At 36.4% G+C, this 27454-nt stretch overlaps 1 protein-coding gene across 2 annotated transcripts; it reads right to left on the reverse strand.

The window, feature by feature from the left end:
* Nucleotides 1-312: 312 nt before the first annotated feature.
* Nucleotides 313-26879, reverse strand: C5 (complement C5). Of its 2 annotated transcripts, XM_062641490.1 has the most exons (41): nucleotides 26733-26878; nucleotides 25560-25752; nucleotides 24510-24672; nucleotides 23837-23907; nucleotides 23138-23229; nucleotides 22082-22164; nucleotides 21646-21736; nucleotides 21211-21316; nucleotides 20361-20487; nucleotides 19908-20023; nucleotides 19482-19682; nucleotides 18714-18917; nucleotides 18054-18263; nucleotides 17725-17874; nucleotides 17038-17167; nucleotides 16662-16727; nucleotides 15866-16066; nucleotides 15155-15245; nucleotides 14650-14726; nucleotides 13903-14042; nucleotides 12999-13220; nucleotides 12393-12453; nucleotides 11768-11857; nucleotides 11300-11512; nucleotides 11075-11150; nucleotides 10076-10235; nucleotides 9550-9645; nucleotides 9259-9430; nucleotides 8357-8562; nucleotides 7453-7605; nucleotides 7037-7099; nucleotides 6141-6222; nucleotides 5439-5490; nucleotides 5162-5264; nucleotides 4342-4416; nucleotides 4142-4247; nucleotides 3857-3943; nucleotides 2648-2737; nucleotides 2022-2105; nucleotides 1076-1214; nucleotides 313-800 (listed from the first exon to the last, which is right to left on the reverse strand). In XM_062641490.1, the coding sequence occupies exons 1-41, from the start codon at nucleotides 26795-26797 to the stop codon at nucleotides 671-673; spliced, it is 5037 nt and encodes a 1678-aa protein (XP_062497474.1). In that variant the 5' UTR covers nucleotides 26798-26878; the 3' UTR covers nucleotides 313-670. The 2 variants fall into 2 exon arrangements, 1 of the variants encoding a protein (XP_062497474.1); XR_009969017.1 differs by lacking the exons at nucleotides 313-800; nucleotides 1076-1214; nucleotides 2022-2105; nucleotides 2648-2737 and adding an exon at nucleotides 2773-2996 and having other exon boundaries at nucleotides 3747-3943; nucleotides 26733-26879.
* Nucleotides 26880-27454: the final 575 nt, after the last annotated feature.

Raw genomic sequence — 27454 nt, forward strand, 5'->3', positions numbered from 1 at the left:
ACTGTGTCATCTGTGGGTCTAAGGGAACTAAAGAGCCACAATGGCATCACAAGTACCTGGATTCAGCACAGCTCTTCACATAATCTAACACAGCATTAGGAGTTGCCATCCATCACTCTTGCACTACAGTACTTTGATGGAGTTGGGAGGTGAACATTTAAAATAGTCACTATAAAGTAACTGGGGCTGCAGGAAGATTTTTGTCCTTAACATGTGGATCCTATTGTAGAAGCTTAGAAAGATTTTTTAATTTGCTTGGAAATTAAAGCTGTAACAAAATTATTTGATTAAAAAAAAAGGCAAAAAATAAAATTGTTTAAAGAATGAAGTGTTATGTTTTAATAAGACATCAAATTTCAACTCTTCTGAGTGTTACTCTGGCACAGGACAGTACTTTTGTGTTTGTCTTTACAGTTGAGCCACTTCAACTGACCTCAAGTGTCTTTGCATTATTCTGTGTTATCTTCCCATCCAAGCCTAAAAATCCTACTTTAAACATTATAAGAACATGACTATGAAATACAAGCAAAGACCATTTTTCAAGATGAAGTACTAATGAATGTTAAGTTCGGGACAGAATTACTGAACAGATGAGGATTTATTTATATATATATATATATATATATATATATATATATACGATCTTTTAATACAAAATTCCACCAGTAAATCAGCAGCCAGTGATCATGAGATCTTCAGCAAAATCTTCCATTGTATTCAAAAACTCCTGACAAAATGTACATGCTGTAGTTGAAGGCCACCACTCAATCCAAGTGCTGGAGTCCAAAGGGTACTGGAATCTAAGAAGAGAGCAGGAAATGATCATTTGCTGCTAAGATTTGGGGAGAAAAACATCAAAAAGGAATAATTACAATATGAAATTACTTGCTTTGTGTTCATAATCCTGTTTTCAATGTACACATCTGAAAATACATTGTGTAACTATTGTTTGAACTAACATGTAAAAAATTAAATCAATTCTATATTACGTAAGAATTATTACATACAAACACTTGCCACTTCACAGCACACTTAAAGATTAAATCTCTGTGTATTCTGGTGGTAAATTACTTACTTGAAATTGTAACCAACACTTATCTTCAAGGCTTCTTTTCCCATGATCAAATACTGCTCCCCTGGGCTCAACTCAACATCTGTACAGGTCTTCTTTTTAACAAAGGTTATTTCATTATTTTTCTGAGCAAAAGCCTGCCCTGGAGTAGAATGTCAAGAATTGAAAAATATCACAGAGAGAATTTTCACTAACTTGTAAACTAGCCAGAAAACATCAAAATGTTCTACAGTACAGAACAGCCGAGGAATCTATTTGCCACTAGCTGTATAACAGCAAAATCTGATGTTATAAAACATGCTTCTTGTAAAAGCTTTGAAAAATTAAATCTGAATGGTAAATAAGCCTCATGCACATTAAATGGTTTTATATTAATTATAAGCACAGGTTGGGTGCTTAGAGGAAAACTGAGTGAATATCAGCTTTAGTTCCACAGGACCTGAGCAGCCACCTTTCCCAAGGGTGAGACAGTGAGTGCCCAACAACACTCTGAAGTCCGTTCTCCCAGAAACACAAACATGCCCAACCTAAAAAACCTGAGATAAATTCAGGTATGGCATACCCTTTCACACTACCCCACTTTGATCATTGTATATATAGAAAGGGAGGGCATTCTGTGAAATAAATGAGATTTACACAACCGCTCACAACCTTATTAATTAATTATGGGATATGTTCACCTTGTTTTGTCACGTAAAAGACATTTCACTGATTACAGTTTGGGACTGTTAACAACAGCTCTAATATAGAAAAGCTGTTTAAAACCATCAAAGAGTTGACTTCTCAGGGCTCAAGAGAATTCTCAAAGGCTGTATTTAAGACTGCAATTTTCTCCTCTCATGAAACAAGCAGGTTTGACTGCTGATTTTTGTCAGCTGCTTCAGTGGTCTCAACCAAACAGCTTTTACTCTAAATAAATTGTTAAATGGATTAAAAACAGCACACTCACCTCTTTTATAGAGATCCAGCAGAGTTGCAGAATACTTTACAAAATAACCCTCTTCACTGCGAGATAAAATGTTCACTTTATAAACTGCAGAACAACACAAAATAAACTGTTATTTCTTGTTCTTGCAACACACACTAAATGTCTTACGCATGCTCAGATGGAGAATATAATGTCCCTTTACAATACTGATTTCTGGGAAAACAGTGGCTATAGCTATACATTGTAGGCTAAGAAACATTAATAAGTTCTACCCATGTTTTAATCTGATGGAAGCTCTACTCAGGCTCTCATCTGATGCCTGGCAAGCTTCCTCTGACCCCAAAGCCAGATGCTCACCTTAGAACAGCACCAAGAAAGAGAAACGTGGTGCTTATTAGCAGAAATCATCAGATCAGGATCACTGTTATGCTAACCCTGGTTTATGTGACTTTTATTCAGCAGAGGGCATGGGCAACACTTCCTCTTCTCTGCTCCTATGTCACCTTCATACACTCTACACCACAGTCTAACCTACTGAATTTTAATCACTAAAGATCTAACTGAAACAAAATCTTCTGCAGCAGTAGTAAACAAGTAAACATTTCAGTCAGAGCACGTGAAATAAGTAATGACAATTCAAGTATTACCATATGCAATATCCTTCTGGCATGCAGCTTCTCTCCTGGTATCAGCGGTTATTGACCGATCTAGTCTGTCTTGTACTTTACTACACTCAGCTACATTGAGAAAGAAAAAAGCCAACATTAAGACAATGTCACCACATGTCCTCACATAAAACACCACAGATCTCTCTACCTGTTTGGGATAATCTACTGTAACAGAAACATCAAAATTACGGGATTGCATGCTGGAAAATTAGTATTTAAAATCCAAATATCCCGCTCAATCACCTGAGCTTAATCCAGTCAGACATCCATGATCACACTGCACACTTCTTAGGTTTTTTGCTAATGTAAGATTTGTAAAGGACAACAGCTTATAGAATCATAGAATCGTTAGGGTTGGAAAGGACCTTAAGATCATCTAGTTCCAACCCCCCTGCCGTGGGCAGGGATACCTTATGCTAAATCATATCACCCAAGGCCTCATCCAACCTGGTCTTGAACACTGCCAGGGATTGAGCATTCACAACCTCTCTGGGCAACCTATTCCAGTGCCTCACCACCCTAACAGGAAAGAATTTCCTTCTTATATCCAGCCTAAACTTCCCCTGTTTAACCCGTTACCCCTTGTCCTGTCACTACAGTCTCTAATGAAGAGTCCCTCTCCAGCATCCCTATAGGCCCCCTTCAGATACTGGAAGGCTGCTATGAGGTCTCCACGCAGCCTTCTCTTCTCCAGGCTGAACAGCCCCAACTTCCTCAGCCTGTCTTCATACAGGAGGTTCTCCAGTCCCCTGATCATCCTCGTGGCCCTTCTCTGGACTTGTTCCAACAGTTCCATGTCCTTTTTATGTTGAGGACACCAGAACTGCACACAACACTCCAGGTGAGGTCTCACATGAGCAGAGTAGAGGGGCAGGATCACCTCCTTCGCCCTGCTGGTCACGCTCCTTTTGATGCAGCCCAGGATACGGTTGGCTTTCTGGGCTGCAAGCGCACACTGCCGGCCCATGTTCATTTTCTCATCAACCAACACCCCCAAGTCCTTCTCTGCAGGGCTGCTCTGAATCTCTTTGCCCAACCTGTAGCTGTGCCTGGGATTGCTCCCACCCAGGTGTAGGACCTTATGTTCTTGTTAGGGCTTTTTCCCTTGTGTTTAGTGTGGTTTTGTCCAAAGCACTACACTGCATTTTCTCACCGAGTGAAATGGGAAAACACCTTAAAAAAGTTTACCTTCCATGCACTTGCATTCATCTCCTTCACAGAGTCTCACGAGTTTTTCATTTCCATAGGGGTTATAAAATATAGTGCACCTTTTATCTAGAAGATCCAAAAAGAAATAATAAATACCTACAGAAAATCAAAGTCCAAGAATCAGAACTGAAGCTTTGTGAGCCAAAAGTTACCCAAGCTTAAACTAACAAAGATTAAAAAGCTGTTGAAGGAGGAAAAATGAGTCTTTAAGGAGGAATAAAGAGTTAAAAGACAAACATGAATTTGAAGGCATGGAACACATACCTGGTGCATGATATTCATACACAGTGAATGTGGCAGGATTTAGCATTCCAACCTGGAAAAGCTCACTTATTCGGAACCCAACACAGAGAAAATTATTAGCTGGTACCTATTTGAAAGACACAAACTAAAGAGTTCTAAAAGAAACAAAATTATTCCAAAGAGTTCAGGTTGTGCTTACAGTTATAAAAAGGGTAACATACAGAGTCTATCTGAAGAATAACATGGCCATCTTTTATCTCATAATCTGCTATCAACTGATCAACGCCACTTGCAAGCTGTAGAGGAGAAAGACAGAGAAAAGTATTTTATAACAAGTTTAACTTTTTTATATGCTCTCAAAGGTTGTGCAGTCAGTAGCTTTAACATAATTCTGAGGTGTAAAAACCCCTTATTTTAGAGTTATCTCTTTATAATGCTCATACTCTCACTTGTTTTTTTCATTTTCTTTTAAGGAAATTATCCTTTCACTCATTACATGAAGGTAATAGAGGATTAAAGAGCTAACTGTCCTTAGAAGAATACCTGAGTACATGTATAGCATCCTATTTAAATCCTGTAAGTGTAACTCTAATTGCCTTTAACCAAAACTTCCATGCTTGTCAATAGGAGCTGGACAAACACCAGCATTACAGTGAAGATTCAGTTAAAGTTTAGCCAGCTTACACCTAGGTGTGTATACCAACAGCGTTCCCTTTACAATTAGCAGGTGCAGCACCTCCAGGGGTTGCCACACTGCCCTAACAGAGGCAATGACCATTCTCTATCATCTGCTCTTGTCTTTCTAACAACAGAGGGAGCCCAGATGTCAAACTTTAACCAGAGGCCTAGCTTCTGACTCAATCAAAAATCCATCACCTAGACTTAAGCAGATTATTCTCATTAGCACTGGAAGTGTTTAGAAGCAATGGGGATATAATGACATCCATCTGCACTGCTACTCTAACAGAAAAAAGATGAACAGCAAATATATTACTTCTGTCAAAAGAAGTCAGTAAAAGAAAAATGTTCTCTAATACTTACAGTATTTAAGTCATCTGTATTTGCTTCCAATCCAGTAACCAAACCTATGTCCATCACAGCATGAGCAGACCCTGACTGCGGCTCTCTCACACCAGGCCTGTACCTAAAATAGATTAAAACTGATATGAAACAAAACTGAAATTAAAAAGAAAACCTCAAATGTGATCTCAGGAAAGCCTAAGGAAAATTCTATCAATATTTAGACCACAGCATTGGCTCAATCACCGGGGAAATGAAAAAACCCCCACCACCCACCCATCCCATCAACTGTACTTACTTTGCACAAGCCTCTAAGCGCCCCAGTGGCTCACCTTCTTCTCTTCTGTAACCTTTTCATAGCAAGTAGAGTTAAATAAGTAATTTTATAAGTCTTCAGAAGCAGCAATCCAAAATTCTCATAAAGCATTTTCATAATTGAAGGATAATGATTTAAATTGTTTTGTTGGCTGTTCTTATAGGAACTCATTGCCTAGCCACAAACAAGTAACATTACACTTCTTTTATAATTGAGGTGAAATGACAGCTTTAAGGTTTTATGTAATTTAATGTGTGCTTACCTTATTAAACTACTTCATGGCAAAAGCTCAGAATGTGATTATACACTCTGTTGCAACTGGACTAGAACTCTCAGTGCCTTGTAGAATTCACTGTAAGCTCCCCCATCCCCCATCGTATTTCTTTCCTCTGCTAAAAGTTTGTATTCCTCACTCCCCCAACTGCAAGAACTCTTCCATAAATGAGTAAAAATGTACCTAACAAATATATTAGAAATAGATTCTATCTACAGAAAGGCAATATTTTTAAGAAGGGCTAAAAAGGCTCCTGGCAATTTCTTTTCCGGTTTTGCATTTAGAAAGTGGCACAATTTATTAGTTTCGTTCTTAATTACAAACACTTTGTTCAAGAAAGTGAGAGGCTTTTTCCTCCCTCCCTTGCACTGACCTGAGCAGTAATATTTAAAACCATATTAATCCTTTACCATCATCTCTCTTTGGAACAATCTTCAATTCAAAGTTACATGACTCTTCAGAAGTCCCGATTGTGTTGTATACTGTCCTCACCTACAGACATACAAATAAATTAGACAAAACAGAAGCAGTAAACAGTCCTCAAAACTGGCATAAAACTGTGAACACTTACAATATGGAGAACATAACACCAGTAAAAACAAGTCTGTGTGGCATGAGGAGCTTTGATGGATGCAAAGCCCAGTAAACAAATTACCAGCACAGAAAGAAATGAGGAATTCTTGAGCAAAACCACACCACTCATGTGGTCTTATTTACAGGACTAAAAATATTATGCAAATGACTCCTGGCATTTATGAATATAAACACTAGTTCACAGGAACACGTTCTGTTCAGATGTAAGTTTGATGTTAGAAGAGGTTATGAAAGATACGAAGAAAATAGATCATGACAACAGCTTAATATTTAGGCACACAAAAAGTATTCCTTTAAATATTGCAGGAAAACAGTTTTTCAGTGACATTGCTCAATGAACTAAGAGTAAACACCAGAATAACAGAGAATTGAGCAATTTCTCAAAGCTGATCACTAATTTAGGTCTTCCCTGTTTGGCTGTCCAAGCAGGACAGTACAACTGATGAGCATTAAAACTAAGTTGATCATCTGTTAAGATTTATGAAACAGAAACCTTACGATGAAAAGGAAGAAACTTCACAACTTCTCTCTCATTAGGCATAAGTCATAAATGGCTCATAATTAATCTAAAATATAGCTATAATCACATCCATCACTTCAGTTTAAGCGTAAGGACAACCCATGGAAGAGTTTAGGAGAAAGCTCAGTTTCTTATTCAGTGCTGATATTACAAAGCAGAGATTCCATTTAAGAAGTTTGGTTGCATGCTCACATTCACTGTAGCTACACCAGTACTGCTGCCAGTGCTTATATATATGTCATCATCCAGAGGTACCTAAAGGATGGACGTTAAACACAAAGCTGTAAGTTAAGAATAAAGATAGCAATATTAGCAACAATTCAGGTCAGATAATCTGCTTGTCTTTGCTACATTTTAAATACATACTAGGGTTTTATGCTACAAAGAGATTCTACAAAAACAATACAAAGGAATAAGCAGAAATAATGTAAATGGATAGTCAAATGCATTGAACTCAACAGGTGAGTCCCTAAACATTTGTTATACCAAATTACTACAAGTTTATTAAAAGAAAAAGCTAATTTAGTAGCAATTTCAACATTCAAATAATTATTTAAGCAGTTGTTAAGAATTCTGCTTTCATTTTTCAAGCGATACCATTTACTCACTGTCATAGTTCTTCCCACAAAGTTATCTTCTGTCAGTTTGAACACATTGAGTTCTCCGTGGTTTTTATATGCTACCTTAACATTCATGTCCAAATTAAGCCGTTTGATAAGAAGTGAATATTCAGTCAAGGCCTCAAGGGCATTAATTGTGTCCTGCCGGAAATCAGTTATAAAGAATTAATTCCAGAAATTAAAAATAAGTAAAAATGTATTAAAGCAATTTATTTTCTGGCATGTAAATGATGCCAAATAATGGTGACCAACAGCTTAGCAGTGTCTCAGCAGTATCCTTAATACAGTGGTAACATGTTTAACACCATACTTACAGACATATTTGTGCAATTTAAAGTAATGCAAACAATTACTAAAAAGGCAGCAAGCAAAGAGCAATAGAACACAGCACTCATCAGTGTCTTCCTAGATTTTTGATAGTTTTAAGAAAGGGAGGTTGCATGACTTGAATATTCTAGAAAATAGCACTAGTTGATAGGGCATTGGAGATCAGGCAACTCTCACTTGAACTTTAGTCTATTTGTGCACACTAGCACAGTTTTTACAATGAAAAAAATCAAACTTTCTTAGACTGTGTTGAATTTTTGTGAAACACAAGAACAATCATGTCATGAAATGAAATATTCTGTTTTATAAAAACCTTGAGAAAAGTTTTCCTCCTGTGATTCTTTTCATTCAGCAGATCTGAAGTCAGTGGAATTGGCTTGCAATTTACTATTTACAACAGACTTCATGAGAAGAAGTCATATTTCAAAAAGACTATCAATGTAACAGCGTCAGTGTCCCATACAGAGGAGACTTAGGTTATGAACATGGTCATTCAATATTACCCTCTTAAGACATGTTGGATTTTGGGACTTGACGAACAAGAACAAAATATTTAAAAGCTCACCTGAGTCGAATAGAATCCTCCACCATACCTTTGTTCTTCAGACAACCATTTGATGATTGGATCAGCATAGTTTTTGTCCCCTCTTAGCAAAGTAGTGAGCAAGGCATATGCTGTGGTTTCAACCATTTGTGCAGTAACAGAGCTGGGAGTGTGCTGGTCTACTGATTTGAGAGTATCCTTCCAAAACCGGTAAATAGGAGGGTCACCTACAACAGTGTAACAGGAAGGTTTCAGACTGAAACACAGCTACAGCTCTCTCCACACTACACAAGCTGAAGTTCTGCTTACTTGGGTCAAGGAGAAAAGGAGGAACTCACTCTGCCTTTAACAGGAGATGAAGATATACTTCTCCTACACTAGTAAGTCTGATGTTTACACTAGAAACCAATGATAAGCAGACGTGATGCAAAACATCCAAATATTGCCCATCCTGACCAGTGATAGAGTGGCCAAACAAATGGAACAGATTGTCTTTTTTTTTTAGCCACTTCCAGCTTTCAAAGCCTTTCTATTCCAGTAGGAAACACTGCTTGGCAGAGAACAGTTCAAGTCCCATTCACAAGAGACTACAAATTCCACTCTCAACCAAGGAAAAGAGGGGACTCAGAAGGCTGAGGAGGCACACAGATGCAATCCACTACAGACACCTGCATAGAAGGAAAGGCTATAGATAAAACAAGTGCGATACGAAAGGGGATAAAATAACAGTGTTGAAAAGCTGAAAGCAGGACTGAATCTGGCAAAAAAAACTAGGCCACAAAAGACTGAAATGTCACTTATGCCAAAGGAAGTGTCACTGAAATTCATTCTCCAAGTACTGCCATCACATTAGAGCATTTAACAATACTAAAAGAACAGCTTGAGAGCCAAATACAGTACAGCTTGAAAGAATTTCATTGTACCTATGACAGATGCTTCCTTCTTCAGTGCAGAGAACGCCGCTCGTGCAGCTTGGTGGTTCAAATCCACAAGAGCTAAAGCATACGAGGTTATTGCCATAGTGAAAGGGCTCTGAGCAGACTGCACATTCTTCAGCAAATAATCTCCTCCTTTATTTTTAGCATCATGGATTTTCTGAAAAGATGAAGAGGCCATAGCTTACAGCTATCACACTTTGAACAAGTGTTAAATAAAAAATAAAGAAACTGGAATCCCAGAGTATAACCACTGGCAGAAATAAAAGTCTTACTTACCTGAGTAGGACATATTTGAATTGACTTCTCAATTCCAATAACAGAAAATGCTGTGAGATACAAAGATTTTTCTTTAGCTTCTCTAGGTAAGGTACCCTACAAAATCAAATATAGAAATATAATTAAACAGAAACAACAGTTACCTTCAATAAACAGAACTATCCAGTTTAGGTAAGGAGACAAACAGAAATGCCTGTAAGAAATATCAACTTGGTTTAGCCTGAAAATCCATTGACTTTTCTGGTGGTAATAGTTTATTTTTAAAAAGATAAAGAAACCAACATATATAAAGTTACTGCAAGCCGGGACTGTTATACTGTAAAATCAACAATTTATTGTTTTTTAATATTAAGAAGTGGCAAGCATCAACTTATAATGGGAAAACAAAGGTTTGTAAAATTGTCTGGAATTGTTGTTCTGGTGAAGTGCAGCCTAAAACATCTTGCATTGTTAAAACACACATTAATTAACTCCTCGGGACTTCAGCTTTTACTGCATACACACAAAAAACGTTTGGGTTTCATACCTGGAGTTTCACTGGCTGGTAATTTGAAAATTCACTGAATGACCCATCTGGCATTTGACAGTTATCAATCAACCACAGGAGGGAATTACAAACAGAAATCTGATCAAGATTTACATATTGATTAACTTGCCCGAGAATCCTTAGAGCAAAAGCTGTCAACCTGCCAAGGAAATCAAACAGATATTTGTTTTGATTAGCAGATCCTACCACACTGCTAGAGGTTAGACACACGTTTGCACTGGTTACGATTTAGCTACGTTACACACTGCCACAGTTCAAAGAAATATTGCAGATGAACCTTAAATTCAACTTAACAAATGAGCAATAATCACTAATAATCGATTTTAAAGTAGGATCGATGTCTATGTTTCAGGATCTGAACTTATGACATCACCAAAAGATTACTTCTTCCCTACACACAGAACTTCAGGAAGATGCCTTTGAAGAGTCTTCCTTTTTATAAGCCAACTGCATTTGCCATTCTGAAAGGCAAGACAGTGACCATGTATTTTGCCTAATTTTCAATGGCAGATTCTGTTTTCCCTGAACAGTAGTTCCCCTTTCTTTGATAGCCTTTAAAGATCCTATTTGTGTGAACAAGAGGTATGTTTATCTTGCCTTTCCTCACATCCCTGTACTTTGCTTTCCTTCTGCAAACATGGGGTACAAACTTTGCCTGAGCTTGACTTCTGCAGGGAACTAAGGTGTTTTGTAGAATTCCAAGCCCAAAGAAGAGGTTTTAGAACTGAGCAAAATCCTACAAATTATCTAGGGTACGTCTGCTTCTAACTATTGTCCCAGCTTGGTCGCAATCGTGTGAATTATGGACATAAAAGAGATTTAGCAAGTTCAGGATAGAATACACAGATACTATTCAAGCACCATTTAGATCAAGCTCACCTCTCATGCTTACTAGAAATATCAGTCTTTAAAAAATAGTGATAGTATGAAAGCAAAGCAGTGAAACAAGCCTTTTCTAATCAAGCCTTTTTAACTCACCATGTGCTAGCTTGCCCATTCTTCCACATGCTATATGAGAAGTCAGAATTCCTGAATGACAATACGCTCACAATTCCTAAAGGATATATTAGGCAGAAAGTAAGTTATGAGACGAGGTTTACATCAAAATCATATTTGCTCACTCAGACATGTTACCTTTCTCACTCAGCAAACTTTATGCACCTCTACAACTCTGAAGCAAGAGAAGCAGCTATATTTTTCTACCTTCTTTCATTTTCCTCCTCATTTGAGTTCTTGAAGTTAAGGTTTCAGGACCCAGTAAATGCCAGTTATTTGACTCTTCCAAGTAGTGAAACACATAAAATACTGGGGCAATACTCATCAAATCTGCTTCTGCACTGCCCTTTGGCAGATTAGCCAGAACACTGAGACCACTAGGACTGAGGACTGTGGCAATTGCTTCACCCATGAAATGCCCTGTGGAAAGAAAAAAAAACAAGGTTTATTTAAAATCATGAAAGTGAATTGAAGGACAGCATCTGACTTATAAGCAATCTTTATATAGGAAGTATTCAAAATTCTGCACAAAAGGTGCTTTGTCAAGCATGTTCTCAAAAGAAGAACCTAGGAATAAATTCAGATAAATTTAAACAAAGGAATATAAATAAGAGAAAAAGAACCTACACACATGAAGTACATATGCAGCAGGATACAAGTTTCAATTCCATTTACCTTTTACACTGACACTTCTATCAATTTTTGTTTTAGGGACCAGGTTGAGTGGGATTTTGTATCGAAATTCTTGTCGTCTCTTGATTGAGCCTAGAATTGAAAATGTAGGTATGTCAAACTGCACAGTCTAAGCCAATAGATGATGCAGCCATAATGGCCAGATTAAGGTTCCGACTGAGTGCAAACACTTCAATCTTTCTTTTGCCTTTTTTGTTAATTAAAAAAAAACAACAACAAACCAAACCAAAAACCAACTGATCTGGACCTAAACTTTGTGGTTTCAGATTCATCTCTGGTTAATGAGGACATATTCTGTTTCCCTTAAGAAAGCACCTGCTAACTGGTTTTTCAAGCACACTGAGAAAAGCTTAATGGTCTATCACAGTAAAAGACACATATAAAGGTTCCTTTAAGAAATGAATCAAGTATGGTTTTGAAAGACTGGCTGCTTTGAGATGGATTTGTTAGTCGCTGAAAGGACAGGAAATCCTTAGAAGGGACATATGTAGAAGATTTCAGGATGGAGAAATGCCAATTTTTTCACATTACAGAAAACTTGATCATCGTGAATCGAAAACCATGAAAAGATACACAAAGTAAAGACATATGTGATCAGTTCTCTTACCATAAACACCCTGTGGGTCCAAAGTGAAACCTGAATGAAGTTCTTTCTTAACGCCTTCTGGCTGAAATCATTAAAGGGAAAGAAGTAGAAAGTGAAAACACTTTTGTTTAATTAAATATGTTAGCTGAAACAACTGTTTAAAACTCCTCTGTAGTTGAGTTTTATGTTACTGTTCTGTGTCAATTCTATGTACATTTAAGCTCATGTTCCATCTCCCAGAATTATTGAGAAAATTCAGAAAAAGATATAAATAAAAGCTTAGGAAGGTGGAACATTACAAAAATGTGTCTTTCAATGAAGCATGCCTAAGCACTCGAAAACCCAAACCAAATCATTTAGAACACAGTATTTTCCCTGCTTACTCAGTTATAATCTATTTATATATATAATCTGACAATTCTTATAATCAAGGTTTAAAAATGTGTATACTCAAATACTGTCATGCATTTTTCCACTGCATACATCTCAGCAAATTCAATATGATATTTTTGATTCTGATAGTATGAAAATAAATCAATAGTTACATACTGATTTAAAACATTTTTATTTCTTGTGACTAAATCAATATGAAATTCAAAACCACTACAAACATTGCTTTTTCCTTACCATTACACGTAAAGTTTTAACCACAGTTTCACTGTTCCTGGCTGTCAGCAATGTAAAGTTGATAGTGTGAAGACCTAATTCCAAAGGAAGTATTCTGAATGTAACTGGGGATGAAGAACCACCATCTAGATTCTTAAGGTTACAACCGTGCATTCTCGATCTAGTAGATGCAGAATCTCCAAAGGAGCAGATTCCATTTCCAGCTGATATTTTAACACAGAACTGAAATGTTTAAAGATTTTAAATGTTTCACCTCCGTGACAGGTACACCACCAGAGAAATATTAAAGCCACTAAATACTATAATGAGCATTCTATCAGTACTTTTCTGTTTACAGTGAGCAAGTGCTGCTACCTTTACAATTACTATTACTTGCACTAGAGACACACTAACAAATGTTCATTACAACACCAGGGAACCCATACACAAGGCCTCAGGCACACACCTGCTTCATGCAGACACCCTTTGCATACCTTCCTCAATTTTTCTTTTCAGTATTAATTTTGCACTTCTGTTTCATGTATTTCCTTTAAAATAGTCCTTTTTACATTAAATCCCCAGCCAATGTAATCTGCAAGCTCTGGAGCAGGTTATTCAAAAAACCCATCACTCTTTGACACTGACCAAACAATTGGAATAGAAAAAAAAAAGTATTTTAATTTTCCTGAGGCAAAGCTGCAAGGCCAGAGCATGACAACATTGTAGTTAGTGAAGTAGCTGGAAATAAAAATACTAATGATTAGGTTTCACTGTTATACAGTTACATAAAGCACACATAACACTAACTGAAGGAGTAGAGAAATCCAATCCAAGGATCTGTTTATACTGGATACTCCCAGGGGAAATGAGGTTTCAGTTTATTATGTTACTCTTTCTTGTAGAGCTCATTAAGACCACAAATTACCTTAATTGCAGAAGCTCTGTGGTTATAAACTGATCCTTTTAACTCAATTTGTTCTCCTCGTACCACAGAATAAGGAACATAAACGCTCAGGAAGATATCTTTTACCACTTGCACTTCCAGGGGTGCAGCAACACATATACCTAAGAATATTAAAAACATAAATGCAAGTTACGTTACCCATCCTTGTGATAAATAAGTTTGAAAAGGTCTTCACATACTTGTCACCTTTACTGGTGACTTACTTTTCAATATGTACTAAGAAGTGACCAGGCTCTTGCTTCCTGCTCTAAGTTGCTGTCTCCCACTTCTCACACTTACTGGCTGACATTCCAGTTCTTTGGGCTTCTTCTCCTTTTTTTCTCAAAGTGAAAAATTTACTGTTTGTACTACCACATATGCTGGAAAATTTGTTTCTTCTTCCCCTCAAGTCCCTGAGCTATTGAGAGCAGCACACTGTAAAGTTGTGCCAGTCACTCACTATTTGTTCTCATATTCCTTAGTCATTTATTATGGGTGACTGTTGATCACAACGACAGTTTTTTTTTCCAAGCCACTTACATGCATGACAAGAAATTAAGTCATTTCCTTTCTCTAAAATACATATTTTGATTCTTTCCTTGCCTGTTTATCAACCAGAAAACGAACATTTTAGAATATATATGTCAACTACAGAGAGATGTTCTGCAAACTCCAAATGGAAAAGCTCCCTAATTTCTTAGCTACAGTCTAATTTGGTGCAGTACTTACCTTTATCAGAAATTCCAACACCTTGTACTTCCCAGGTAGTTAGTGAATCAGGCAAGGTGACAGACAGAGTCTTTGACCTGTGTTCAGAAGCATTAGCACACTTTTACTATATCAATAGCCACGTGTTAAAACCTAACTAATGCATACAGTACACCCAGAGCAACTCCTGCATCTAGGAAACACTTAGGCCAGACAAGATTTCAGAGCATACATTGAAAACAGGACTTGCGGATTTTTCTTTGAATAAACTTGGTTTTAGCTGACTTGACAGAAGCTGGTGTTTAGCAAGGTCGAAAGTGAAAGGAAAAGGGACTCAACAGTCTGGGCACCAGACAACACATCCTGCATGGAGGGAAACTGGCAGGAAGAGTTTGTGTAAAACTGCATTTTAGTATACATCTTAGGTAAAACTAAGGTTCCTCAGCTTACCTCAAGTTTAGCATTTATTTCCTATAAAAATGATTACTAAGTCAAGTGTTGATAATAGATTTGAGAAGAGTAGTACCTTGGGGAAACTTGGTGGACTTCCCATAACCAGCTTTCAGGGAAGTAGCTACGAACTTCTGCCTCATCCAGTTCCAAGAAAGTCTCAAAATCTGAAGAACATAAATAAAGCAAGTAAAAAAACCTAAGCAAACCACCTGCAATGACCAAAAGCTTCAAAATAATTGTATTTTTCTCCTGTGACAAGAAGAAATAACTTACTGTGTAACTTATTTGCCTTAGGTTACTCCTGATACAAGAAAAAAAAAATGTATCTGAATACCCTAAAAGTGTGTGTTAATTGCACCTCATCTATTTACCCATACAGATACCTGTCCAGGCAGATTAACTTGTTATCAAGCAATTACAGGGAGACAATGGGAGACAAGAAATTTCACACTGCCACTGATCTTTCCTGAGGTGTTACCCATTGGCTGGTGTGGGCATGGGTAAAAATTTAGTATGAAAGTTGCCTTCACAGGCAAGGATGCTTTCTTACAGCACTTCCACTTGTTCTAAAGGAGGATGAATAGAATATAGCTCTTAACAGAATAAAGAACTGCTCTCCAGTCCTCTTCAGAAGTGTATATGCAAGTTCTTTGGAGACTGGTAATATTCTTTCTGGAATAACTCTGACAGGTAATAGTGAGTGGTTGTCAACTCTGTATTTACCCATTTCTGCTCAAAGTGTTTCACTACATGTCCACAGGACAGCTAAAGCTCTTGTACTTACGCATTCTGGCCAATATCAGAAGCTTATTAGGCTCTTCGTCCCGCAGCCTGTTTGCAAATTCACAGCAATCTTTGAATGCAGAGATGCACTTCTGGTTACTCCGAATTCGCTGAGCTCTGTCACTGCAGGTCTCAGTGACTGGATAGGCTCTGACTCCAGCCATGCAGCACTTCCGGATTTCTGGATGTCCATATTTGGATACTGAAATAAGAATAAAATAAGTCTCCTCTGTGAGATGAAGTTTTTATTTCCAAATACATCTTAACTCATTATACTAGAGGTATTTTTAAAAACTGTGGAATTTCAGCGAAGGCCAGATTTGAGGATGAGGTTACACTTGCCATTTTTTAAAAACCAGTGACATACATTTAATCACTACTATTCTGAATTTAAAATATAAAGTAGATAAGAAGAGTTGTATTACATTTTAAGATTTAACAGTCACAGGTTCTTCTGGTAAGAGTTGGTCCCTGGCAGGTGGTCACTGGGAAAGGTTGCTACAAGTTGTACTATGAGCTCTCAGGCTATGTCTCTCCAGAAAAAAAAGACCTTAAATATTTGCTGTGTTTTCAATGTGTACTTAAATCTGCTTACTTCAAATTCAGCATATGGGTAAGAGGCGTTACAAACAGGGTCCTCTCTAAAGTCATCTTCCATATTTGTCAGTCCCTCTCAACTACATTACATTAATAACAAACAATAATTACAAGTCATAAGCAAACACTCAAATTCTTGATTTCTAATGGACATGATTTTTTATTCATAATTATATACTTTAAAATGTTTTTTCCAACACCTTCTTTGAGTATCTTCTCCTTGAAGTCAGACCGTTTGGTTCTTAAAACTTCATTGCAAGTGTCATCTGTTCAAAAAATAAGCAAACATGTACAAGACATGACCTTTTTGTAATAGCAGAGTCCGGTTCAAAATAATTTCATAAAATCACATACCAAATTTGGGAGACTTTCTTTTTACTATTTTAATTAAATAAAAGTCCTTTCATTCCAATTAAAGTAACTGATTCACAAGTCATAATATTTTCTTCCGTCAAGAATCATTAGTATATGCATTCCCTATTAATTTAATTAAGTTTCAACATGAAAACTGAGAGTCACAATAGAGTATTTCAGAACAGGACTCCAAAATTTAATGCTTAAAACAAAGCTATATACCTGCATCATTTGAATCTTCAGCATTTGTATTAGTCAAAAATGTAAGTCCAGCCATTCGGAAGACATCAACATTGTTCTGTCCTCCTCCAGCACCACACCCAAGGTCACTCTTTTCCAACTGTAGCATTATCTGAGGAGAAAAACACATCAGCAGCTAACTAAAACATGGAATAAATTGTATGATGAATGAGTTAGATTTGCAGAAAGGCCAATTCAGTCTGGCAGACCTGCTCTCAAAACAGTGGAGTATACTACTTAGCAGAATTTGAGCTAATGCAAGCACTGAAAAACTCATTAACCCACTGAATATAATATCATTTTCCTTACCATTCTACCAGTATGCCTTTAAAATATAACCTGAAGAGATTATAGGAAGAACTAGGCAGAAGGTAGTCTCCAGGCCTCCTTGATCAAGGAGTTCTCTAACACTGCAACCTGTTTTTGGCCAAGTATGCAGGGTTCCAATGAGACAGGTCAGATCTGTCTTTAAAACTATATTTTTACTAGGAATCAAAATATTGTAAATTAATTCTGTTTATAACTTTGAACTGTTTAAACCAACAACTTTTATTCTGTAGTGAATTGCTCTTCCACCTATTTTCACGCTTACAGAATGCATAACATAATAGCTATCAGAATACCAGCATGAAACAAAGCGCAACTTTTCTTTTTCAGCTACTACTTAACTTTTTCCATTGCTCTCTTTCCTCTTCCTGTGACTCCATATATTGCCTTGTCAATAGATGACAAAGCAACAAAGGAACTGAATTGTGTTTTCATAGTAAGCGATACAACTTCTGCTGGATTCAGGATCTCTTTGCTTGACTGCAGCTTAATCTAGAAATTTAAAACAAATGTTGGTAATTTAAAAGCACATTGCTCCAAAACAGATCCATCTGAAGGCAGACACTTCAATAAATCAAGGAATAGTTACAGAACTTTTGTAAATCCAAGTTCAAATCTAACCATAAAATGAATGCACACCCACAAGTTTTAGTGCCTATTTTGCTACTCACATCAAGACTATTCCCACATTTCTGTTCCACATTCAGCCAAACTGAATCAGCTACTAACTCAGCAGTTTGTTCTCCCATGACTATGTAGTAAACAATAAGACGTGCTGAAGGAACCATTTCTTGGGTTATCTGAAAAGTCAGATGCTCATATTCCAAATCTTTAATTCTCGTCTGAGTTCCAAAGGTTACTATCTTCCCTTTTGATGTGATCTGTAATAGAAAAATTATGGAGAATAAAAAAGTCCATTTTATATTTAAAATGGTTCTTCCATGTAACAACAATTTGCATTTAGATATAATACAACACATATAAAAATGCACTTGGGACCAGTGGGCCTCGTTCAAGGGAAGGTAGCTCTCCCTCATCCCCTTTCTCTTCCCCTGTATTTCAGCTCCTGAATCAGCTCTTGAGGTTGGCGCTACTTGTTCTCAATCCCACTATATGTCAGATGAGAATTCAAAGCAATGGAGACTTCATGGAAATTTAAACACGAGACTTAATTTTTTTCTCTAAGAGTGGCAGACTGTATAGGGAAGGAGCAGTTGTCTGAGCTGCATATATTCTATGGTGAGGATACTTCCTGACTGCTGAGGTTCTTCATCCACCACCACATACTAAATCACAATTCAACATTTTGTGTGGAAACATATGTTACTTACCAAATAGCTGTAGTGTTGTATTCTATGACTATACCGACTATGTGGATATACATTAATATTTATTACATCCCCTACTTCTAGGGTTCTGTGGTTGGAAGCCCAGTCAATATACAGGTAACTCCGACTTAATGATGAATAAGCTTTTGCTTCATAGGTTTTACTTGCTTGGTTTTCATCTGAAAGACGTGGATCTGCAGTTTTTACCTGAAAAAATAATAAGATGTCTGAGAATGTTCTCAGTATAAAACCCCCCGTGTTGTGACTTCTGAATAGCTGAAGTACAGAATTACACTTAACAGTTACAATACTAAAAGCATTCTGCAACATATTTTTAAAGCAGTTAATAAAAACCAACTCAAGAGTCGTATTTTCATTAATAAAATAATCCATAAATATCGTCAGACATAAAATGTTAGCTTAGAAGCACATACACACATAAAAAAAGGTTAATGATATGTCTCCCTACATAGTGAGGGAAGCACTCTCAGAGATTTTGCACAACAAATCTAAATTGAAATATTAAATAATCACTTAATAATTACAAAATAGACATGTGACAGATTAGGGTATTTTGTTTCAGAATAATTTAATAAATACTTCAATAGGTAAGTAGTGTTGCATTATAGCACTTGCATTTCATAACTGATTATTCATAATAGTCTCTAAGTTTATAAATTCTTGTTAGTATAAAATCTCCCCATTTGTATTGCACATTCACAAAAGTACAGAATTAAACCCTCAAATAAATGAATTAATGATTTAACTCACTTGAAACTCCAATACTTTGCTATCAGATGGGATATTAACAACAAACAAAGCAGTTCCATCATTCAAGCTTGTTCTCCTTCTCCCAGATTCTGAGCCCTCTGGTATCAACTCGGTCTCACCCATTTGCTCACTAAAGGATTTTGCAGTGACAGTTACAGGCACTTTCCCAGCAAAGTTATCTACTGTATCTTTCACCTGCACCTGTTCACCAGAAAACAGAACATTGCTTATATCAGTGGTGGCATTTTGCAAGGAGAAAACTTTCAAGTTGCTAAGCTTCTTCTACAATAGCAAGTTAAAAAGATGTAAAAGGTTAATGGAAATTAATGTTAAGAACTATAGAAACATTTAAAAAAATATGAATAAGGCTTCTGCATTATGGGGTTTACAGTGTAATGTGCAACAATTCTGCTTATGTTAACTAACCTTAATGAAGAATGGAAGTCCAGGCTTCACAAAGAGAGGAGTAGCCACCAAACTCAGTTTGTAAGGAGATACAGCAAATCTGACTCCAGAAAATTCTGCTTCACCGCTGAGGCCACCTAACAAAATATTATGCCCTTTTCAGTAACCACAGCCTGTGTTTTTTCCACTTGCCTTCAAAAGTCAGCACAACCTGTTACAGTGAAGTCCGTTCAACTAAAGGGTGAGCCCCTTGCATTGCTATGAAACTAACAGCAGAAAAACAGTACCATTTAATCCCTAACATTGTTACAGTGACAGACGGGCTGTTCTTCCGGGTAAGTTTTTGGAAGAAGGAATTCTGAACACTAAAGAAAGTCTGACCCTGGGAAAGTTATCCACATTGTTTACTTTTCTAGCTCTTTTTACATTTGCAGAGATGTTAGCAAGAAAAAAATCAGTTATAAAGCAGCTTACCTGCAGACTCCAACACTGATGCCACAATATATAAATATGACCCATCCAATTCTTCTAGACTGTGAATCCCTATAAAACTCACTGCTTTCTTACAGTCAAAATTGATCTCAGCAACACCATTTTCAATCTGGAAATTAAATAATTCATTACTTTATAGTCAATAATTTAGAAATAACATATAGATACAGAATATACAGATCCTAACTTCAACATGTTTCTGTTCATTGACTATTTTCAGAGAAAATCAAAGGTGGAAATGTTTTAATGAAGAAGAATTCTTAATTCCCTAAAATGATTGATAATTATTCAACCATTTGGCAGGTATTGCAAAGTCTGCATGCAGACCCAACAAGAGGCTGGAGTAACACAGAGAAAGCTTCACTACGTGAGGAACAATAATGCGTTTTGTCATTCTTCAATGCCTAAATCAAAAAGGCCAGACTGAATGATGGAGGGATAACTGGTGGTGAAGTCTCCATAATATATCAATATAATTTCGATCTGTTTGGCTCATTTATTCTGAAATAATACAGATTTATTCCTACAAAATACTCTCAGAGCATAAAAGTGATTTCATAGACATTTCAACCACACAGCTTGCCCAAGTGAGTAATTAAACCAGACTGAAATTACATTGTCTCAGATGCTGCCTCTGAGGTTCATTCTGAAGTGCATTTCTGTGACCCCGACAACATCATTACATAGTTAAAGTTCACACAGAATAGTTGTTGATGCAAACCAGGAGCTTGGAGCCATTCTCATAAAATTTAACGGGAAAACCGCGGTGGAATTAGATCAGTCCTGAACTAAGCACATGAAATCTACGCAAACCAGACTTTCTTCTTCTTACCCTAGTAACATGCATGGCACGAGGCATCATTCTTTTTCCAGTTTCTTCAATTATTCCAAAACGAAGAAAAACATCAGCACTTGTAAGCTTTTTATTATAAAAATAGCTGAGAACAAAACAACAGAAATGCTTTTAGATTACTTTAATGGCTGCAACAAAGCATTTGTTTTTGAAGAAGAGTAATTCTCTAGGCAAGAGACAGAAAAATCAAATGTCTGCTTAGCTTTAAAAGTATCTGTTGAAAAATAATCACTCTAAGAATTTTAGAAGGGGCCCCTTAGCTCTTTTACAGAGCAAAGCCCCTTAGCTCTTGCCCAGAAGAAAGGCAAGGAGAATCACTCTTGGGTGATTCTCCTTGGGCACAGGAGAATCACTCTTCAGGTAAAAGAAAGAGACATACACACACATTTAGAAATCAAAGCCCAATTTCCTTACCTGGCTTTCACAAGAATCCTAAAGTTTTCAAATTTATCAGAACTAATGAAGTTACTTTCTGGCTCTATGACGATGGAAAAGCTTGGCATTGCTGAAAATTGAGCAGAAAAGAAAGCCACTTAGCTGTGGTTTTATACATAAAGCCAGAAGCACTCAGAAAGACATTTTTGTACAGCCATCAAACAATCATGTCAGTTTAAAGTGATCTGAATTATAAATACAGCTGTGAGCTTATCCACAGAGAAGCACAAGATCTAAAGGCCTAAGTTATCTGCAGTTGCCCTGGTCTACATCCTACATCAGTGCAAATACATTGAGATGATACAGCACACTAAAGAATATCTCTCTTTAGAGACAGGTTGTATTAAGACAGCCTTACACCAATATGACTGCTTAGCTTGAACTGACGCTGTCACTTGATGTGGGCACACCTTACCATATTCCTTAACTTCAAATTTTGCAACGGCAGACGTTTCAAAATCCTTCTTATACTTGGCTTCAATCTTCCAAATTCCATACCTACAAAATGAAAATAAACATTTTTTGAGATTAAAATTAATGTCTAAGACAAAAATAATACTACTTAACAATATTTCATGTTAACAGTTACTTAGCGATTAAAATTCTGCACCAAGTTTTTGCCTATGTTCAGTGCCTACTTTAAGAAAATTCTGCCCTGCTATTTTCATAATTCTTTGAAATTTATTTTAAAGCATTGAAAGAAATTGGAAAAGAATATGCCGTTATTTATGACTATTGGCAGAACTTTTTGATTACAAGCAGAGACACATTTTGAAGACTACAAATACAACCAGGGTCATTGAGACATTATTTGCTAGCTTCTTTAACTTGCCAGTTACCACTCCTGAGGCCAAACAAATGCCTACTTGTAGCTACAAGTCTGTTTTGATGTAGTGAGCAGGATTAGTACGTATCACGTACCTGATGTATCATAATTTGGATGATTATTCTTTGCTTCTAGAAGCACTCAAGAAGCATTTGCTTCATTTCAAATTGCTTTACTTAAACCCACAGAACTTCTGTGTGCAGAGCATATCTGAATGTGTTTATCTTCCTAACTTATCATTCAAAGAAACCTGATTCTGTTTAATTTACATACTACATCCATTTAATCTCTGCCAGTTTTGTACCATAGCTAAGCTTGCTCAACGTAAGTGAAAAATGCTTTTTCCCTGATAATAAAATCAAGGTTAGAGAGTGTGACCAATTATCAGTTCTTTGGTTTTATATATATATATATATATATATTTGAAAAGGCAGAGAGTAAGCTTCCCACTTGGCTTTGGAAATCAACTGGAAAGGAGAATGCTTGGTCATATTTGGTTCTTTATTTATACCATGGTCACACACTATGTGAAATGTTAGAAATATCTAAGTTTCAAGTCATGCACACTCTGTATCAAGCAAAAGACACTGACAGTCTTTAAGAAAAGGCTGTTAATAATTCTCCAAAAGCAGTAAGTAAATGTACTTAGGATTAGGAGGAATCTTGAAGTCAGGAAAAGAAACTATTCCAGTAAAATCTTCCTCTTCTATAATATCCACTTTTACTCCTTCAGGGTCCTTTAAAGAGTAACAAGAAAGAATCAGCAATTACAGACCATCCTTATCAAAGGGAAAAAACTTCATTTTGTGATTTCAGGGAGAGCCTGAAAAGGTTGTAATTTTTCAAAGAGTTCTGCCCACTTCACAGCATGAAAACACAAATGTTTTTAGAAAGAACTCAGATTGAAATTCTGCTAAAACATTTTACTGTGGTTCCAACAATTAAAAGCTGTTACTAAAAAAATGCTTAAAATTGCTAGAAAGTTATTGTAATAACAAGCCTATTGTCAAAGGCTAAAAAAATAAGGTATACTGATTAGTTTTATATCTTAAATGAAATAAAGCACACTATGAAAACCATATATCATTAGAATTCCCTCAAAAATCTTTTCCCCAGAAAATTCATATTTTTTCTTCTTTTTTTTTTTTTTCCCATTCTGTATCAACCTCAGATCTGGGACTTGAAAACTTCTATCCAACTGTGCAAAGTCAGTTTTAACTCTTTTAAAATAAAACTGGCTACCTGCAAAACCACCTAATAGTTATATTAAGTATTGACTGCAATACTGGTTTGCCATCTAACTACATCTTCAGAATATTGATATTAAATTCAATTACAACTTACCACAAAAGTTAGGACAGTTTCTCGCCGAGCTGGCTGCAGTTCTTCATTCAGAGAGTAAACCCTGACTTTCACTGTAAGAATTATTACAATAAATCTCAAAGTCATACTATTACAGAGATGAAAAAAAGAAACAAAAACCTCAAACCTCAATCTTTTATCCATACTAATTAAGTTTATAATATTTATAGAATGCTTTTACCTTTTGTCAATATAGTGTCCAAACAGTCTCTGTTCATGCTAGCAACAACAGACCCTGCACCACTCCTCTTTCACATTGAACCACTGCAGTGCAATATAATCTTTTACCATCACAATCTTAGCACATCACTTTGGTAAGAAAAGAGCTCAATCTCCATGAAACAAATGATTCTGTCATCATTTTTTTATAAATATTTTTAACATATTCCCAGGAAAATCTTTCAAACTTTGTGCCACTGATTAGCCATTTATGGTGCAGAGGGCAAGGGCTGAGAGGATACTGGGAGAGGTGGGCCATTTCTGCAGTATGATCAAATGGTTTAAAATATTACTCTGCTGATTAAAAACTTAAATAGCAGCTGATGGCAACACAACATAACCAAGAGCCTAAAGGACAACTAAATCCTAATTCCTTGGCAAAGTCAACAGACTTTAAGAAATGAAATAACAGCCAAGAGAAATAAGTGTTATTTACCTGACTGATCAGGAGTATAAACTGGTTTGTCCGTATGAATAAAAAGAAATCCATTCTCATAGGAAACAGGAATTTTTTTTGATCTTGTAAAATGTGGAGAAACAGCTTCCAAATACATATAATTGACTGAATTCTCTGTTCTTGGCAAATCTGTTGGCTGAAGCTGGGGGAGATGAAATAAAGATTTTAAAAGAGTATTCAAATATTTTTCAAGTATTTTTTCCTGCAGTATTTCTTGTTGAGAAGAGTATCTGAATAGCAATTACTATTTTGCTGTTGATTATCATTAAATAAAACCATCAACATTCATAGGGGTTTATTCTTGGTTGTATCACAGATGATGATGTGAAGTACTGAAGTACAAACAGGTATTTTGAAATTTACCATTTCATTTATGTCCAGAACTAAAACTGCAAAGTGCAGAGCCCAGTTATGAAGTTATGAGAAGATAAATTATCAGACTTGCACATACGATGAATCTCAGCCACAATACGGTTATGGTTGGCAATTTGGTGAAATACCTATTTTGGCTGAAAATTGGGCGAGAAGCACCTCCTGGGAGGCATCACCCCAAGTAAAACCTTCTTGATCATCAGCTTTCAAGCCTTCTGCACTCTTGGCTTCAAATAAATCTGTTAAATAAAGCTTTCTGCTAAAATCTGGGCCTGTTTGGAGCTTTTTACTCACAGACAAGTCTTGAACCTGGGTTTAGTCACCATTGTGGCTTACTCTGAACATTCAGTTGACATATCTTGTAAACATTCAACACTTCTCCATTCTCACCCTTTTTACTTTTATGTAACTATGATAACAATTCTAAAATAGTTTCATTATATGTTTAACTTTGGTGACATTCCTTTACACTAGTTTTATCCAACGTAATTTCAATTTCAGACAAACTAAAACGAAATTATCTACATACGGCTAACTGAGATATCGGGGCGCTGGGCTTCCCTTTGCAGATTAATCAACTGAAAACTTACCAGAATAATTTTTAACACTTATAACTGTGATAATAAAAACACTGCAAGAAAAGTCTGAATTCCTTACTGTTAAAGTTACAGCGGCTTGGAATTCGTTGGCTGGAGTTAAAGAAACATGGCCAGAAGAATAAACGGCAAGTTTATCTGGAAAGCTTTTTATGGCAATATTGACCGGAAATTCTTTTTCATAACCAAAAGCTTGGACTACAACTTTCTCAGATGCCCCAGCTCGGAAAATCTTTGGTGCTGTAAGGACATACCTGCATATGGAATAGAGACCAATTAAAAAAGACTCATGGATTTCTCACTTCTGTTTGTAATTCACTTATGTACACATTGCTAAAGCAAACAATCAGGTTAAGTTATTCTGAGACATTACTTAAAACAGTAGAGCGCCAGCCAAAATAATGGTTATGAAAACTGCAATGTAACATTACCAAATAACAGCTTAGCTAGAATAATATTTATGGATTTGATTCTGCAAATGCACAAAAGCATGTCTGCTAAAAGCTATTTTCATGGGAATAATTATTCCTTTTGCCAAATTAAACCCTGAAGCACTAATCTTCCAAACAGTACATTTGTGTAGTTTTCCCATTAGTAAAGTTCTTACTGAAATGAATGGGGAACTTACAGTAAAGATAGATGTGACTAAATATTTTCAGGATTGCTTTGATTTCCTCAGTGCTTTATAAACTGAATTGTGCATTGTTCCACAAAAGTACAAGCCAGGCTTTAGTACCTGAACACATAACGCCATCTAAAATAACATGAAGTGCTGCTGAAGAAAGCATTTATATGTGCTGCTTCTTTTTCTGAAATGCCAAAAGCACTAGGGTTGGCTGCTTTCTATACACCACTGTTAGCAGGTAAGAATCAAGCACTGCTAAGTTCAGTTGTAAATTACACATTCAGGTGAGAGCTTTCACCAAACCTGTAGCAAAGTGCCTTCAGGCACTACAGAAAAGCTAAAGAGCACCAGCTTTACTGCTTAACTTTTTTGCATGTTTATCTCGTGGCATGTAATGACTCTACATCTTTCCTTGGCAGCAAATACAGTAATTCCAGAAGCATCAGTCCTTTTTCTACCATGCACACTAGTGAGAAGTTTGCTTGTGAAAATGCATCAATTTGGAAAGTGCCTTTTGTATTGGCTGTACTAAAAATTCTGTATTTACCTAAAATAGCAGGCAACAACCAAGTACTATTTCCCAGTAAGTTCTGCATTTGCTTTACTTACGTTTTCTCTTGGCTTAAAGATGTTCCAGAAAACAGCAAAACAAAAAAATATATTAAGACCATCATAGTGTCTATGACAGCAAACCATAGATGTTAATGATTCTGGACTGAGCTGTGTTTGGCTTCTGCTGTGGATGAACAGAAATGCCACCAATGCATTTCACTCACAGTTAATAATTAATCGCAGATCATGGTTTACTGAATCTCATTGCCTTCTCCAAGGAAGTCAGGACAGCTAAACCTAGGATTTCAGCTTTTGAATCTGTTCAGAGCAATCCTATGTCAACCCTATCTCTCTCAGTTTGATACATAAGTTACAAGAAATAATTTTGAGAAGTATCAAAAAAAAACCAAAACGCAACAAACAAAAAATTAGATTTTGTTAGTCCTTTAGGAAACAATTTTATTTAAAACAAAGTGATTTAGAATTTGCATCTGAAGGGAAAAAAGGGCACTTTAATGGTATCAAACACAATGTGCTGTTACATTTAGACCACAAGATTCAATTTTTTTATTGTGAAATAACTCTTTGCTTGCCAGTTTCTTTTAGCCACTTGTAGTCCTCATTACTCCAACTTCCTGAGGACTTCCATAAGCAGATAAACCCCAATATGAAAACACGAGGGCGCAATACACCTACATGTACTAATTCCAACAACATTTGCAAAAAGAACCCACTGGTAACAAAACCTTTGCATGGCCGGTACCTAACCGTAGGCCTCT

This window comes from Pezoporus occidentalis, unplaced genomic scaffold, assembly GCF_034315485.1.
Source record: "Pezoporus occidentalis ecotype Australia unplaced genomic scaffold, CSIRO_AGI_Poc_V1 ctg68, whole genome shotgun sequence".
Classification (NCBI taxonomy): Eukaryota; Metazoa; Chordata; class Aves; order Psittaciformes; family Psittacidae; genus Pezoporus; species Pezoporus occidentalis.

Bases quoted from the DNA above. Each gene is read 5' to 3' on its own strand.
- C5 (XM_062641490.1), bottom strand. From the start codon at position 26,797: ATGATGGTCTTAATATATTTTTTTGTTTTGCTGTTTTCTGGAACATCT. The intron at 13,221-13,902 runs GTAATTTGTGGT...TAAACATTTCAG, and splicing joins ACAGAGCTTCTGCAATTAAG to TTCTGTGTTAAAATATCAGC. The intron at 11,858-12,392 runs GTAAGAGAACTG...TTTCAATTCTAG, and splicing joins GGACCCACAGGGTGTTTATG to GCTCAATCAAGAGACGACAA.